A 17,350-nucleotide genomic window follows, 5' to 3' on the forward strand; every position below is an offset into this window, starting at 1 on the left:
GTATTTTTGATCAAATAGATACAGTCTTGGTGAGCGTAACAGACTTCTTTAAAAAAAATGACAGCATTGGTTGCTTGTTGGTAGTCCCAAATTTAAGTGAAAAGAGGCTCCCCTTGCACCTTTAGGTTCTACAGGCTGAACGAACCTTTAACCAGTCCTCATTCAACGCCGGATAATAAATTATATTGTGTCACAAATCACATTATATAAAGTTATAAAAATTATATCTATCCCATACAGCTAGCCATCTATTTCAACACGCCACTAACTGATTAGCCCAACTGCTAAACACAAAGTTACCCAGCTGACTAGCTTTCTGGATTAGCATATTACCTATTTAGTTGGCCTGCTAAGTCATCTATTATGAGTATTTGTACTGGAGAGGGTTTCTTTTCACCTTGCCTAAATATGACAAGAAAAACATAATAATGTTTTTAAAAGTAAGAGAGAAAGAAAGATTGGCAGAGAGACTAACACGAAAAAGCTCTGCCAGGCTCAGCCTTCTTCCTTGTGTTAACTCCAACAAAATCTGCTTAATTAACTAAAAAGAAACTCCCTGTCACATTCTGCACAGCTTTACTTCAGCTTGCATTTTGTTTCTCTGTGATGTATCATTCAGCTAGCTATGCTTGGCTACACAACCAAATCTGTGAAAACCAAAGGCCACATCGATTGTGCATCACTCTCAAGGGCTGGCGGGGTTTGAACTTACCAATGCAAGTGGGCAATGTGTCGTTCCACTGAGCCAGGGCGTCAGGGACGGTTTCACAGTGAATGGCAGTGGAGCCGTGGAGTGTGTAGCCCGGGTTGCACTCAAACATCACTGATGCTCCCACGGCGAAGTTGTTGCCAATGCGTTTGCCGAAGCGAGGCTCTGGAACAGAGCTGCACTGTGTGGCACTGGTCCTTGGCACAGCTGTGAAATAATCGTAGAGAGTTAGCTTAGAGTGTTTTACATTGTAAATAATGAAATAGCTTTGACTGTGGCTCAAGGCTTTTGAGGTGAAATAGTGGCAAAACTTTTTACCATTAATAAATAAATAACATAATATCTGTAAGACCTTTATTCAATGTACACAACTTCCTTTAACATATAAGTGGAACAAACACTACCTGAAAATGTCAGGCCCTGACCTTGAACAAATTCTAGACTCAACCGGGTTCCTTTGCTGTTAACATCACATATATATTTTTTTAAATGTCAACTGAAATCACTACCCAACCAAATCAAACAAAGATATAACCGGGCCAAAAAAAAAAAAGTCAATCTAAAGGTGGAGGATTAAATAATTCAACTGGTTTTGGACTTGTTGTTCACTGAGTCACTTTGTTGACTCCCAAAATACCAAAATAAATATGTGTGGGAGAGGGTTAAAGCAGAAAAAGATATCTGGAATGCTAAAGAACACAAGGACTTTACATTTCAAGGCCCTGTGTGGCTCTTTAAAGATTTTAAATTTTTTCTTAAACAATCTGTAGTTATTGTTTTAATTTTAAAAAGTGAAGTGCTGACTTATAAATATATAAATACTGATATGTCCACAAAGCTGAAAACACAGTGACAAAAACTATCTGGTTGCAGCAAATGATGAAAAAGGGCTAAATACCCTGGGAAAAAGTGTATTCCATGCCACATTTAGCATAGAAAAGCTATAGGGAAGATTTATGATGCATTCAACTGCACTAAAACAAATATCCTCAATAGTTTTTGAAAATACATTTTGAAAAGTAGATATGAAATATTTAGCAAGTACCAAAAATATTCTCAATAGTCTTGACATTGTATAAATAGAGTAAATATTGTTTTATGGTGCTAAATTTTGTACACAACAATATATATATATATATTTTCTTGATAGAGCTGAAAACTGACCTTGGTAGACAAAATGAAAGCCTTTGGCAGTTTCTGGTCCAACTGTAGTAAACTTGATAGTTATTTGATTTCCTGTACTCAAGGGCAACGATTCGCCTGGAAAAGAGACAGGGAGTAAATAAATCTTAAAATTGCATTTCGGAGCGATCTGCACACATCAAAAAATCACTGCACTGAGCATCATTTTTCCTTCTTTTGGCTTCAAAAGACTCCTGATAGAGAAGTATATTTGCAAAGGGGAAATGCCTGAATCGAGGGTCTCTTTTTACTTTGAACTCCCATGTGGCTGTTCAATCAAACGGCAATAACAGCCTTTCAGCTTAAAAGCCACTGAAGGATACCTCTACTACAGGAGGATCCAACAGATGTGATGAAGACAGATTATGAGATAAACACCCAGAATTCGCTCTGCCTCGTCACTCTTACACCAGAGTGGCAGTTAGTTTTTCTTCTTCCATAGTATGTCTTTCTTCTTAAATTGACCATGTCTTTGTTAACAGGATTTGTTTTGTAATCTTCTGAACATATTTAGTGTGTTGAAGCTATGGAATAGATAGCAAATGACATAATGCAGTCCTACAGCACAGAAAATGCAACACCATTTCTTTGTGCACCTCTTTTATGTTTTGCAATGACAATCTCACATCTGAACAATGGCTTGTGATGAATGGTAATGCATCCAATTTGAAGTATGGGAAGTGCAAAGATAGGACGTCAGGTTTGAGCTTTACCTGAGTGAGATCCAGAGAGAGAGGACAGCAGAGAGGACTGTTGTGTTGGCCCATCATAAATGTCCACAACATCATTCAGTGACGTCTGGAACAGGACAAACTGTCCAAATAGAACTACATGGGGAAAAAACAGGCAAAGTGTCAAAGTGTTTCATAAAACACCGACCATAACATGATAATAACTATGCACCACACAATAACCCAAGCGACCCCTCAAATGTTAAGATCCCAGCTGGAAGCTAACAAGCAGCAAATGCGACTTGAAAGGCCTTCTGTATGTATTCTTCAGACATATTCAGATTCCTAATTAGACGCCACTAAGTACTTGTATGCAAGAACATTATACAGAATCATTTTTCTTCAATAGATCTGCACATTTTAAACCAGCGAGAGCTCTCAGAGGTAATAAGGCTGTATGTTTATTTAAATCTTTTAAATTGGCTATCTTGCTGTAACATCTCCCTATTATGTGTTGGTACCATGCTTAGTGCTACTGTGCACTGGTTTTGTCCTCCACTGGGTGCACTTGTTACAGTCTCATTTGCTGTCCAATGCTTTGATGTTTCCACCATTAAGAGAAAATCATTAGTATGCTGTTCATCATTACATGAAATCACTACTCTACAGTATATCTTAAGGATTAGAGTAGACTGAACAAAACATGGTATGACAACCAAAACTTACGTACGCATATGGATTCTACTTACCTCAATGGCATCTCACTTTTGTTGCCATGGTGAAATTAATTGAAAAATGGCTTTAAATACAGAGACCTCAAGTGTCAAAATGCAGAAATAAGATCTGGGCACAGATACAGTTGTTAAGCCATGATACAGTATAAATTGAGTGAACGGACAGAGATTCCAGGGCCAGTGCTGTCTCAGATGTCTTTGAAATCTGGCACAGATTCACCAGGGCTCTGAGGCTCAGCATTGCTACTGTGTGATTAAACAGTTCCCTGCTTGGTAATACAAGCGTGTAATCAAACTCTTGCAGAAACCAATTTAGAAAAAAATGATTTATTTGTCTTTTGAGGTAAACAAAGAGCTTGATTACCAAGAACTGATTGGTTTATTGACATCACATACAGTGGCTCCTTGCTACATAGTTCAAACAAATGGCATTTTTCAGCAGTTTGATGTCACGGACTAACATAAAAAACTAAATGATATTGTTCAGTGAAATCAAAAGCAAACTGAAATCACTGGAAAACTTTTGATCTAGATTTATTGTAGTTCTATGTCTCAATTCATGGCTTATGAATGGCTTCCATTGGCTAAGAAGGCAAAAAAGTTTTACTCTTTTATGGTTTGCTTCAAATGCTACAAAAATAGTTGTGAAAAAAAATGTGTGAGTTCCTACCTATGTAGAGAGTTCCTAATCTGTTTCTTATGAGGTTTAATTTCAGTTAGGGTGCTATCATAGAAGGCAGCTGCCTATGAACGTAGGCAGCAGGCAGATTTGGAAATTGAGCTATAGTGTACTTATGAAATTAGGCTGTTACTGAAGGTGGCTGCAAACTCTGGAAAATGAATCATGGCTCATCAAGTCTGTTGCCGGAGTGCGTGCTGGGAGTAGACATTTCCCCTATGTGTTTGATAAAAACAATAGAAGGGAAGATAACGGCAGTCTTCAGTGCATTATTCTTGAGATTTCCCCATCTCCAAGGCTTCAGCCATGCCAAGACAATTACCACTCCATGTCAGAAAACAATTGTGCCCGTTAAGGTTTCGCTCTCATGCACCGAACAAAATGTGGGACATGAAAAGAAACAAATCAATCTGGAAGGAGATAAAAGTAGTGATACTGTGCCAGTTCACTGTTTATTTATTCATTTATTATATAATTTGAACCTCAACAAAAGATGGATCCCTTTTACGCACCTATTAATAATTTACAAGGCTTAGGTAGTACACATTGTAATCATACTTAACCCATTATAATTACATTAGGCCAGGGGTCACTAAGGTATCGCTTTGCTACTCTGGGAAAGTTTTAAAGTAGAAGATCTTCATCAGGGACTGAATTTGTATAGCGAAGCTGAGAGAAATTGTGCTTAAAATGCACTGTTCTGGGACAACAAAATGTAGACTAAAAGTATTTATGTAATATTCATATGACATTAAAATGTAAATGTCAAAAGCATTTAAGTAGCAGAACTCAAAATAAGCATATATATTGTACAACTGCAAGTGCAAAACATTTCAGAATTAAACAGTTGCACTAAAGTGCATTTTAGTAGAAGTACAGCTCAAAAAAGTATATTGAAAGTACATGTTAATATGCTTCAGATGTAAGACCTTACAAAATGACATTTTAAGTGCAACTAAAACGAAAACTTGATCCATTTCCAACACACAGTGAAGCTGCATTCACTTCTAAATAACACATTAAGTATCCTTAATTCTCTCAAGTATTAAAGATCTTTTAAAAAGATTGCTTATCAAAATGGAAAAAAAGTCTATACATCACAGAAGGGAAATTCAGACTACAGTACTTTCACAGACAACTAAGAAGCTTGTTTCCTTTGCACGATCCATAGAGCACTCAGGTGTCAAGAGTTCATTAATTCCTGATACACAGCTCTTCCTCTACTTCTTGATGCCATTCCTACAATTCCTTTTGCTTCTGTGTAGCAATTTATTTATTTTTTATGAGAGGTGCTATTTGAAACTAGATGCGTGCATGAAATGTGAGCAGTGCTTCGAGATGAAGCAATGGTCTGTGCATCTCTGTGACACTGACAGGAAATAAAATAAAAGTAACCAAAAAAAAAAAAAAAACGAGTGGATGCACAAATCAATATTCACAGCTCTGAGATTTCCAGATTTCTATTTATAGTACTGGCACTTTCCTCTAATAGGGTACACATTGTGTCCCATCACTTAAGAATGCATTTAAAAGCACTCTAAAGAATTAGATGCACATAACTTCATTTTGTGTTGTGAAAACTATTAGATATATAACAATTCAAAACCTTGGGGTCATTCATTTATTTTATTTATATATCTATTTATTTTTTTGAGAATTTATGTTTTTATTAGGCAAATATGTATTAAATTGACCAAAGGTGACAGTAAAGATTTTCAGACTATTAAACATTTTTTTTTAAATAATAATACAAATTAATGCTGGTGTTTTGAACTTTCTAGTCACTTAACACTGAAAAAAATGGGTAAATAATAATACTAATATTTCACAATCTAATGCAGCCTTTTTGAATATAAGAGAGTTAAAAACATAGACAGGGTTGAATGGTAGTGGATGTTACATAAATTAACTCCCAAACCAGCTGACAGCTTAATTTAGATATTGTACTTTGTTTTTGTTGGCCATTTGTTGACCATGAGTTTCATTTTGTACCATATAGCCGGAAAATGCCTTTTTACAATGTCTTCATGCACTCATAGGGCAGAAGCATCTGAATGTTATGAAAGTATGCATGACAAGCATCACTTACATGCAGATTGTTTTCATCATGCTAACACTATTAGAAAAGGCTTTGGCTTTGATTCACTGTTTGCTTCTCCTCTGCACCACTGCAGAAGACTGGCCTTTTCCATACATCCTCTTACGCTTAACATACTCTGACAGATGCTTAGCGGCTGCTATGGAAATGAGCCCTGTGATTAATTCACACCTTTCCCCTCTTTTCTCATGACTTACACAATTCAGAAATAAAAAACAGCTGTGGTTCTCTGCCTCTCCATCTATGGAGCTGGACTGGATCACCAATTTAATTTGCTGTCTGAAAGAAACAGAAGTGAATGGGGATGGGACACACCTTTCCTTCTCCTTGTGACATCTCAGGTGGAGAGAGGCATGAGTTCAATTGACTTTTATTAGCATTATCTGCAAAGCATGCTTGGATACCAGTCCTACAGTATTCTTGCAGTTAGAGCAAAATAAAAATAAAATGATTGAGTTTGCAAAATGAGTGTCCAAAATGATTGGGGTCCATTAATGTACAGAAAACAACGGTTCATAAATTCTTTAAAATATCTTCTTTTGAGTTCCACAGAAGAATGAAAGTTTGGAGCAGCATGAGGGTAAATACAAAATGACAGACTTTTCATTTTTGCATGAACCATCCCTTTAGGAATTGAATAGAATATGGATGTTTCATAGCAAAGGGAGTGAATGAAAAAATAATTCAGATCGTAAAGTCATACGTAAAATGTTTTGCGCCTGAAGCATGACTTGAGGTTAGGTTAAGATTGGATTAGAGATGGCTGATCAAGTCATAAACTCATATTAAGTGCAATAAAACCATCAGAAGAACTGTGAAAATGTCTAATACATGAAATTACATTGAAACCGGGATGTCCAGTCATATTGCACAGATGACAATAAGCAATAACCCAATATCTTTAGGGTTCCATAAACCTTTCTGTACAGGGGAAAAAAAAGCAATTAAAATGTGAGTGCTGCGGATAAAACGTTTCCCAACATTCTAAGTGCTCCGCTAAGGAGTAACATGGAATATTTAAGAATATGGAATATAATAGTCTCAAGTCCTTACCAAGTTCCTGGAGAACTAATAAAGATCACAGCTAATGTTCTTCACCTTTGGCTGCTACTGAAATGCAAGCACACCAACACTGCACTTTGGACCTCAGGCCTGGATCTCCATCTCAGTTCAGGTGTTTATTCAGGTTCAAAAGGCCCTTAATTAGATAACCCCCAGTCAGCGTCTCCCCTCTGAAGACATGTGTATCAACTCCTCTCCATTAGTCTGTAGCCGTCCATCTTTGACATGATAAGAGTGAACCAGTGGCGGAAACATTTTATTAGGACACAGTGGAATGTACAGTACCTGTGTCTCAGGTGGATTAAATGGGAGGTGTGTAACTAACATCAGCAAACAGATATGCTAAAATAAAGTCAAATATTATTCAGTGGACAGTCAAACAGACAGTTCCAGCCACAAACTCACACCACTGCTTGAGTCAATGTTGTGGGGTCAGTCTGGTAGAGATGCTTAAAAGAAGAAGATTCTGCAGAATGAATGTGTTTACACTTTTCAGGAAAGTCAAGTCATTTAGATGTAATAGTAATAAATTCTAAATTACTTATATAATATACTAGTAATATGTGTGCTAGTAAACAACTAGTTAATATTGAGAATTTGCACCTAAACTAAAGTGTTACCACAGTTACAGCTACAACTACAGTAACCCTGGTTGAGGTGTAAAGCTGGTGTTGTTATCAAAATGGTGGTATTTTGAGCAGGCAAACACTGCTTTAGCAGACATTTGTTGTTTCCATGGAAATGAATGATCAGATCATCATTCGACTAGATGCACGAATAGAATATACATGTTAATAAGCGAGTTCGCTGATCCAGACACGTGTACACACACACCAGGGCCATAAGGTTCATATGGCACATATCACTGTTCAGTATGCTGTCCGAGCCTCTACATGCCTTTGTTCTCTTATTAGACTCTCTCCTTACAGCGAGGGGCTCTCAGTTAGACTCTGAGGAGAGAGGTCACTCAAGCAGGGATTTATACCCCAGGGCCATCATCTTGCTCGAGGCTAGATGGCAGAGGTCTTTGCTCGGATTCCTTGCACACCTGTCTGGATTTGCAGGCATGGACTGGTCATCCGCCTCACACATCCGTGCCAGAGATGCTCTCGCACAATCTGCCAGGATCTCTTTGAGGTGGGAGATTCCACAGGGCTCATTGGATGTGCAGACGAAAAGCTAGCGAGGATGAGACATGCACATGCGCAAACCTTCACTGCAGAATGACAAATCAGCAGAAACATTCAAGCCTCAAACTTGACTTTCTCCAAAAACTATATTATTTTAGCTGTCCGCTTCACATCTGTATGCAATAATGCCACAAAGGTTCAGGTTTGTTCTTTTCCACTGCACACATGAAATACCATCCTGTAAACATGACCAACAAGCCATTTCCCAAGCCTCTGCATATGAATAATTGATAGATAACGTGCAGAACCCTGAACCCCTGGTCCAATATGCAACACACACACACAACATGCCAACAAACACACACACACACACACACACACACACACACACACACACAAATGTCCAGACAGGAATGAAAATACAGCAAGGTAGTGAAAAAGCAGCACCACCTGTGTGCCTGTTATCAGTGAAGGATGTTCTATCTGCAGTGCCGTATGCCGAGGATAGATAGCACCTTGCCCGCTCACCACATGGTGGGGACAGAGGAATCATCACATGCTGCACGCAGATGTAGAGAATGAAAAAACGGAAGGGAGTAGCTTAAAAGTCTGTTTATATCTAAACATAGACATTGCAGCAGGTGAAAACGATTTTTCTTTTGTCATTACATTAAATTGAGGGAGAAACAAACATTTCCAGGAACACTGGCTGGCAATTTAAGTAAGCTATTGTTGTGTGGTGTAGTGGCCAACACTCACAGACTCAGTGTTTTATATATTTACTAAATAAGTGTTTAAAAATACATAAAACAGCAAGCCAATCTCTGAAATATTTTCTAACAATAATTTAAATAAACATGCATTTCAGATATTTTTTTTTTCTCGAAAAATGCAACAGTAAATCTTCCATTTCAATATTCTAAGGAAGTAAAATAAAATAAAATAATATATAAAACCAAATAAAATAAAATAAATACCTCAGTAATCATAAACTATTTCAAATTATTTTCCACATAAAATATAATAGAATTATTTAAATATTTAGAATTATTTTTATTCGTTACCTTGAAAACACATTGCTGCAATTTTGCAGTCTGAAAGATAATCTAAATCCAAACATGCACTGACTTTGTTGTTATTATTATTATTATACTAACTATAATATATATTTTAATAGCCAGTTGCTTTCAAGATACAAGGAAGTTCATTATCATTAGCAGAGCTGGGAGTCTTTGAGGGAAAAACCTCTCGGGAAGTGGTACTCAATCCCTTAAAACAAGAACCATAATCACCGTTCCCTTGACCAAGGCAAATATATGAATATTTTATTTTCTTACACAAATGCATCAATTCATTTCAGAAGGCTTTTATTAACCCCCTGGTGCCATGTGGAATACTTTTTATGATAGATGGATGCACTGTATTGGACTTCAAAATCTCAACACCCATTCACTGCCATTATAAAGCTTGGAAGAGCCAGGACATTGTTAAATATAACTCTGATTGTATTCGACTAAAAGAAGAAATTCATATACACTCAGGATGGCTTGAGGGTGAGTAAATCATTGGGTAATTTTCATTTTTGGGTGTATTTTTCCTTTATAGCTTTGATCCATTTTTGTTCAGTCTGTTAAAATATTTGTACAAAATAATCTCACAGCTGTCAAAACTCTTTAGTAGCTGACTTAAAAAGGAAACACTGCAACTAAAAGTGAAGCACCATAACCACCCTACCGCTGAGATATTAATCTGAGAATTACTTTGGGAAAACACAGTGCTTTACTGCCCTTAGCCAACGGCAAAGTCAAGAATTGGCACTTTTTGCCTGCTTGACTGTGATTTACCAGAGGAGAGAAGTTTAGCACCTTTGGTTTGACTGGAGTCAGGAAACACAACAAAAGCAGTACACATAGACCTGGTGTTCCTCTGCTTTCTCTTTCTCCCTGGTAAATGAACTTTGCCTTGACTTCTTTTCTGTTTTGATGTTTTGGCTCAGGGGCTTGCAATTCCCAATTCTCACAGGCTTTAGAATAGCTTTGTAGAAAGAGAGAAGAGTGATCCTTTTCCAAGACAAGCGTCTATGTCAAAGACATGAAACTGTGACTGTTTTAAGTGTGTGTTTGTGTTTATATGGAGGTCAGAGTCAGCCAGGGGAAAAGTTATTTAGTTGACTATTTCTAACTGACAGCCATAAGAGAAAATATAGAAAGTATAACTGGCCTAATGGTCGCTTCGGGCATTCCAAAAGGGAGTTTATTTAATATCTCGTTTTTTGATTTTCCACACCATATGAAGGTACCCCAAAGCAAATTCCTAATAATCAACTGAAATACTGAAATACTGAAATAACGTGGTGTGTTATGCTACATCAGTGCATGTATCTTCATGTATCCACAAAAAAAAAAAAAAAAAAAAATATATATATATATATATAAAACACACAAACATACACTCACAAACACCCTTTATATATTTATATAATGGGTAAAACTAATTCTTAACTATAACACAATTTTTTTAAACTATAATAACCCTCACACACACACACACACACACGCACACACGCACACACGCACACACACACACACACACACAAACATTATATAAATGTCAGTTAGGGCTGTCAAACTGATTAATTGCAGTTAATTACATCCAAAACAGACGACAAACACTATTAACAGAAATTATTATGATGCAATCAAACTTATAGCAAAATTTTGTAGACATATGTTACGTAAAGCAGGGGCGAGGCCAGAAATGTTTAAGTGGGTGGCCTACATAAAACTGGTTAGGAAAAGTGTAGCATATGAAAGCTGCATATCAAATTCCAACAGAAAATACAGCACAAAGATTCAATACACAATATTACTAAAGCATTGAAAAAATAATTTTAATTTCAACATTTGCTAATACATTATTAAAATATATATATTTTTATCTGTTAACAATATCTGAGCTAACGAAAAGTTGACAATTTATTAACTAATGTCAACAGAGATTAAGTAATCCCAAATGTATTAATTTATTATATGTTAGGTAAGGCATTGCCAAATGTTAACTAAAGTATACTGTATGCAAAGCATTACCTTAGATGATGGGGCTTCACAGATGATCTCATAATCAAGTGTCTCAGTTTGGGTTCAAAGGAGAGTAGATACCAAGGACAGTAGAAATAAGCGCAGCTGCAAATATGCAGTTCGTTGTGGAGAAAAGTATCTAGAACAAAGTGTATTTTTTTCTTTTCTTCAAAGAACGCATCTATTTAGCTGATCAAACACTGTACCTATGGTAATATGATGCTTTAAACCCGCTTGCCTCAGAAGTTTCTAATCTATTAATCCATCACCCGCTGGTCTGGTTCATTTGTAAGCAGTTCGGATTCTGTGCTAGGACTTACATTTCATTTGGGAAGTCCAATATATACTTTTTAAATACTGAATGAGGTTTGTTTCACTATTTTCAAATTCAACTTTCAAATTTAACACTATTTTCAAAAATGCACATCCTCACGTAAATTCACGCTTACGTACACAATTAGCTGAGGTATGGTATGAATATTTGGCATGCTGTCCAGGGAAATGCTCCGAGCTCGGGAATGGCCCGAACCTAGATTAACCCCCTTCCCCATCTAATTATGAAGTAAACTTGAAGTGAGGAGATGGGGTGGAGGAGGGATGCTGATAAACCTTCAATGGATAGAGGTAAGTCAGCGATATTTATGCTATGGTACTGATTACTTGATTGTGGTCCACCTGTGTTGATTAGGTAGTATCTGACGTGCTCCTCCCGAATCTTGTTAATAAAACATAATTTAATATAATTGTGGGTGGGACCAACAGAAACTGACCAATCATCATTTTGACAAGCGTATGGTAAGCACCTATAGGAAGAGGGAAAATTAATAAACTGCCTGTAATTGATGAAAACTAACTTTAAATATATTTTAAAGCTCATATTTGAAGTTATAGTGAAACTATACATTTAGATTATTATCTTTTGATAAATAACATTCATTTGGAAAATTACCAGCTTCTCACTGGGTGGGCCATTGCCCACCTGGGCCCACCCGTGGCTTCGCAACTATTGTAAACACAAACTTTTCTTTTGGATCAGATTAATCACGATTGATCTATTTGACAGCCCTAGTTTCAATACAACTATATAAATATTAAAATGTACACCCACAGGCTAGCTGAATGTCAGCAAAAAAAGATTTTTAATCGACGAGTTTAAAATTGAGATAATTCTTTAGACAATATTTTGTTACAACATATGGTACAGGCTTAATGGAGAAACCAGATGCTATTGTAAATCTTTATTTTCAAGCTAATATTTGTATAAATCACTTTTGAATGAAATATGATTTCAACAGAAATACAAATTACCTTATCTTGGGCCTTGAGCAGCCAGCAGATGAATCAGAACTTCAGAACACATATTAATAACGTTACAGAGAAGGTGACATTGCTGCTAATGTTATACCTACGAAGTGCCTATTAACAATGCCTTAGGCTAGCAGACTGAGCTTCTCACATAATAACAAAGAACGCAGAAGCGTTTGATTAATGCATGGTGCACAGCATATATTTAAGCTCAACGTAAGGCTCTCGACTGATTAAAGATTCAACGTTAAATTGAAATCTGCAAGACAAGCTAACACATAATTAATGCTCTGAAGTAAAACTAACATCTCACTGAGCAAATTCTTCAACATGCCACTCTGCAGCTCCAACACCCAAAGCTTAGTGCAGTTTGGCAACATAAATTTGACTATCTTAAGCTGTGAAAATCATGCTCACTCACGCAGCGCTCTGATCAACAGTTAAAAACACATTATGCCCACTTGTAAAGCTTGCAGAAAACTGTTTTCAAAACACCCAGGCAGTAATGAAGCCGTAATTGAAGGCTTTGACTTCAGCAGGGAATATTTAACAGACAGAGATCATCAACTTAGATTTTTTCCTCCTGACCCCCAACCATTCGCAAGCAAGGATTCCCCTACATACTTGTTTTGACTGCCCGGGGCCAAGGGGGGTGGGGGAGTCGACGGGAACATGGGGTGGGGGTGCATGCTCTGAATAATACATCTCTCAGACCAAACCTGTCATAGTCTGAAATATTGCCGGCATCATTCTTTGTGACAGAATAATGAAACATTAAAAAAAGGCAGTGGAGTGCTGCATTTTTAACAGAGGGCCACAGAGCTCTGCCCTACAGATCAGAGCTGATGGAGGAAGGTACGTCTGTGCATATATGTGCATGTTTCTCTGGTAGTTTCCCTCTAAAGAATACAAAGTCTGAAGTGCTTGCTCACTGTGATTGGGGATTCTCAAGATCAGCTAATTTAATGGGCATCTTTAACAATTACTATTTTTCTAGAGTTGGGGTACTCGAACTTGGACTCGAACTTGGAGTCCGGACTCGAGTCCAATTTTGAATGAACTCGGACTTGTCACGCACTCGGGTGAATTTGTACTCGGACTTGACACGGACTTGAACATTTTGGACTCGGAAAATATTCCGAGTACAATCGAGTCCACGTCATGTGTAACAATAAAACCAGCATAAAATTGAAATGATAAATTAATGAATGTATCCCCTTCTGTCATTTTACTGCACCACACCGGCAGGCAGAAGTCTCATGCTTGCAGACGAAACACACGCACCACTCACTGGATATCAATGTGGATTAGTGATGGGAAGTTCGATTCTTTTCCGCGAACCGGTTCTTTCGGACGGTTTGATTCAATAAACCGGTTGAAAATAAAACAGTTCACTGGATACATAATCCATTGCGATGTATTTGTTATTAAATTAACTTACGTTTCGTCAGATTGCCCTTCATTCAAGCCCTCGGTTTACCCGCACTCATTACATTAGCACAAAATCAGTTCAGAATCAATCACCAAAAGAATCAGTTCGGTTCAGACGCGCTGTGAGTCATTCGGCTTCATGCTGAATCACGAATGCGCAGTATCATCAGCTCCTCGGTTCTCGAATCGGACGCGTCCGAAAGAAACGGTTTTCGGTTCAGTTTACTGATGATCTGAAAACTGATACAACCTGTTCTTGACTCGAGAACGAGAATCGCTCAAAACCCGGGTAGGAAAATCTGACAGGGTAGGATAAAATGTCAGGACACCGGCACATGCTGCATTTCAGTATCATCAGCTGCTCTACTCCTGGTCAAACTCAGTTTGTGAATCTGTCATCATTAACTATAAATACAGTACAGATATTTCATAAATCATCCCTTATTCATATTAAACATGGAGTCTTTAGAGTCTTAATTATTGTCCAACTTCCCTGAAAACCCCTTTGGCCCATACATAATCTACAATATACAGATTAGAAACATGTAGCCCCTATCTTAAAAAAAACAAAAAAACGTATATATATATATATATATATATATATATATATATATATATATATATATATATATTTTTTTTTTTTTATATAGTTTTATCACACTTTCCGATGATTAACAAAATACTTGAAAAATTACACGCATGCGCATTATCATCAGTTCATCGGTTCTCAAATCGGACGCGTCCGAAAGAAACGGTTTTCAGTTCAGTGTACTGGTGATCCGAAAACCGATGCAACCGACTACCAAAGACAGCAGCAGCAACCAACAGATGCTACACAGCTCAGCATTGCAGGATTTGCAAGACCAGAACTGACCAAACAAGCAATCCAACTTTATGATGCAAGTTCTCCAAGACAACAAGAAATTCATAATGTCATCATTAAGGATCTCCTCATTGGCTGCACTTTACCTCTGTCAAATGTGGGGGAGAGGCATTAAATAACTGAAATGTCATATTTAACTGGAGGACAATATAGTGTGATACAATAATAAAATAGGTTTATTTGTATTTTCATGCACTTGTAATACAATAAAACCTTTGAAAACTTTTTTCATAGGAAACTAGTTCTGTTGACATAAAATAAAAATGTTCAATGGCAATGACTAGATGTAACAGTGGTATTTTTTTTTATTACATTTTTATATTGCCATTGGTTTAATGGGTTGAAAGGTTAAAATATTAATAGAATGTAAAAATGTACAATTCCAATTTATAATCTTTTTTAATTTAATTACTTTCTGGACTCGGGCGGACTCGACTCGAACTCGGCCTTTAAGGACTCGGACTTGAGTCCAACTCGGCCCCTTTTGGACTCAGACTCGGACTTGGACTCGATGTTTGTGGACTTGGTCTTGACTCGTACTCGACAAAGGTGGACTCGGACCCAACTCTATATTTTTCCAACATACTTTTTCTGAGATTTTAGCAGAGGTGGTTGTGTTGCACATCATAGAAGAAATACTTTTAGCTGTTGGAGAAAACTGGTTAATTTTAAGCTTTTTTGCACTATTTTTAATCCTCCGGGTTTAAAATCTATATTGTGTTGATGTCAAAATGTGTGACTATAGTACATCAATGATGCGTTGGTGTCTATTAAATTATTCATGAGACTGCGTGTTCTTATCCCCTTTTTGCTTTGTAATAAGAGTTCGGCACAAACGCATTCATTCACTTTGAGAGTATAACCGTTTTTACAGCTCTGTGACAATCTGTCAATAGGCTTATAAATGCCACAGAATGAGCCTTAAAAGTTGTCAGAGGTGGAACAGCGCGTTCATATATATGTTTTCAATGCAGAGTGCAAATGGCCGTGCATTTATTTGTGTTTTTAACTCGATGGAAGCTAAATGAAACTGTCTGAACGCAAAGCTGTGTGTGTTGTCTGTCTCCCCTCTTGCTCCTCCTCCGCACCATGCACTTTTTTAGCATTTTTTAAAACTGTGGTGAGAACTAACCAGTGCTGAAACAGGAGGTTTCATGACCCTTTAATAAATGTACATCTGTATATCTAAACATCCTTAAAGCAAGAGGCAATTACAAATAACTCTATATGTTTAGATTTCATTCAAAGAAAACACCTTTTTATTTTCCTTAATGTAAGCATAAATCTAACAGCTAAGAAAATGTTGCAAGGTTTATGAATAAAATAGGAAAAATATCTGACAGCGGATCTCAAACAAAAATGCTGAGTAAAAATTATTTTGTGTTATTTAATTATTTATTATTTCTTAAGATTACTATAAAAATACTTTCACTCAGCAATGATGCATTAAATTGATCAAAAGTGACAGCTACAATTAATCAGAATCTTGTAAAAATGTGCACCATGGCTTCCATTAAAATATTGGGCAACACAACTGTTCTCAATATTGTTAATAATATGAAATGTTTCTTGAGAAGCAAATCAGCATATTAGAATAATTTCTGAAGAATCATGTGACACTGAAGACTGGAGTAATTACTGAAGAAATCCAGCTTTGCCATCATGGGAATACATTTTACAATATATTAAAACAGTAAACATTTATTTAAAAGTTTGATCATATTTCAGAATATTTACTATATTACTAATATTACTTTTACTGTATTTTTGATCAAATAAATGCAGCTTTGACAAGCATAAAATATATCTTTGAGGAACATAAAAATCTCCCAGACCCTAACATTTTGAAGCAGTGCTTCAGAGCAACACAATCCCTTTGTACCTTCAAAAAACTCCTTCATGAGTACTTCACTCAGGACAGTGCTTAGAACAGTCCTACTCTTTCTTCACTCTTGTCAATTCTCTAGACTTGCAACGTTTCTCAAATATCAAGTGCATGCTTTTCCAAGAAACTGGGAAACTTTGTATTACAGTATTGTCTCTCATGGGCGAATTACTTTTTTTGTATTAATCCTCATTTGTTGATCACTTTGGATAAAAGCATCCAACAAATGATTAAAAGTTCATATAAATGCATACATTTCAGCATTATATCAGGCACTCTGCTCTCTAGACACAAGTATAGGCCATTAAATAACTCATATAGATATAATTTACCATCAGTCTTGTGGGCCAAAAATCTACTCCCAGCAATGGCATACCAGTTTTTATGATTCCTTTCCCTTCTCAAAGGATTGTATATGCCATTCTCTGCCCAATCAACATCCGCCAATAAAACCAGCACACCGGTTTCACAAAATTTTAGGAATCAATACACACAGCTGAACTT

General features: G+C 36.7%; 1 protein-coding gene across 4 annotated transcripts in view; it reads right to left on the reverse strand.

Moving 5' to 3' along the window:
• The window catches only part of LOC113062137 (CUB and sushi domain-containing protein 3-like), a 365,289-nt gene that overhangs the window by 80,739 nt on the left and 267,200 nt on the right, over positions 1–17,350 (reverse strand). For all 4 annotated transcript variants that reach the window (XM_026231758.1, XM_026231757.1, XM_026231756.1 and 1 more), the window contains 3 exons: positions 2,605–2,718; positions 1,874–1,969; positions 713–916 (listed from right to left, as the gene is read on the reverse strand). In XM_026231758.1, the coding sequence (XP_026087543.1) occupies positions 713–916; positions 1,874–1,969; positions 2,605–2,718 (414 nt within the window). The remainder of the gene's footprint in view (positions 1–712; positions 917–1,873; positions 1,970–2,604; positions 2,719–17,350) is intronic.

The sequence above is a fragment of the Carassius auratus genome, chromosome 44, assembly GCF_003368295.1.
Source record: "Carassius auratus strain Wakin chromosome 44, ASM336829v1, whole genome shotgun sequence".
Classification (NCBI taxonomy): Eukaryota; Metazoa; Chordata; class Actinopteri; order Cypriniformes; family Cyprinidae; genus Carassius; species Carassius auratus.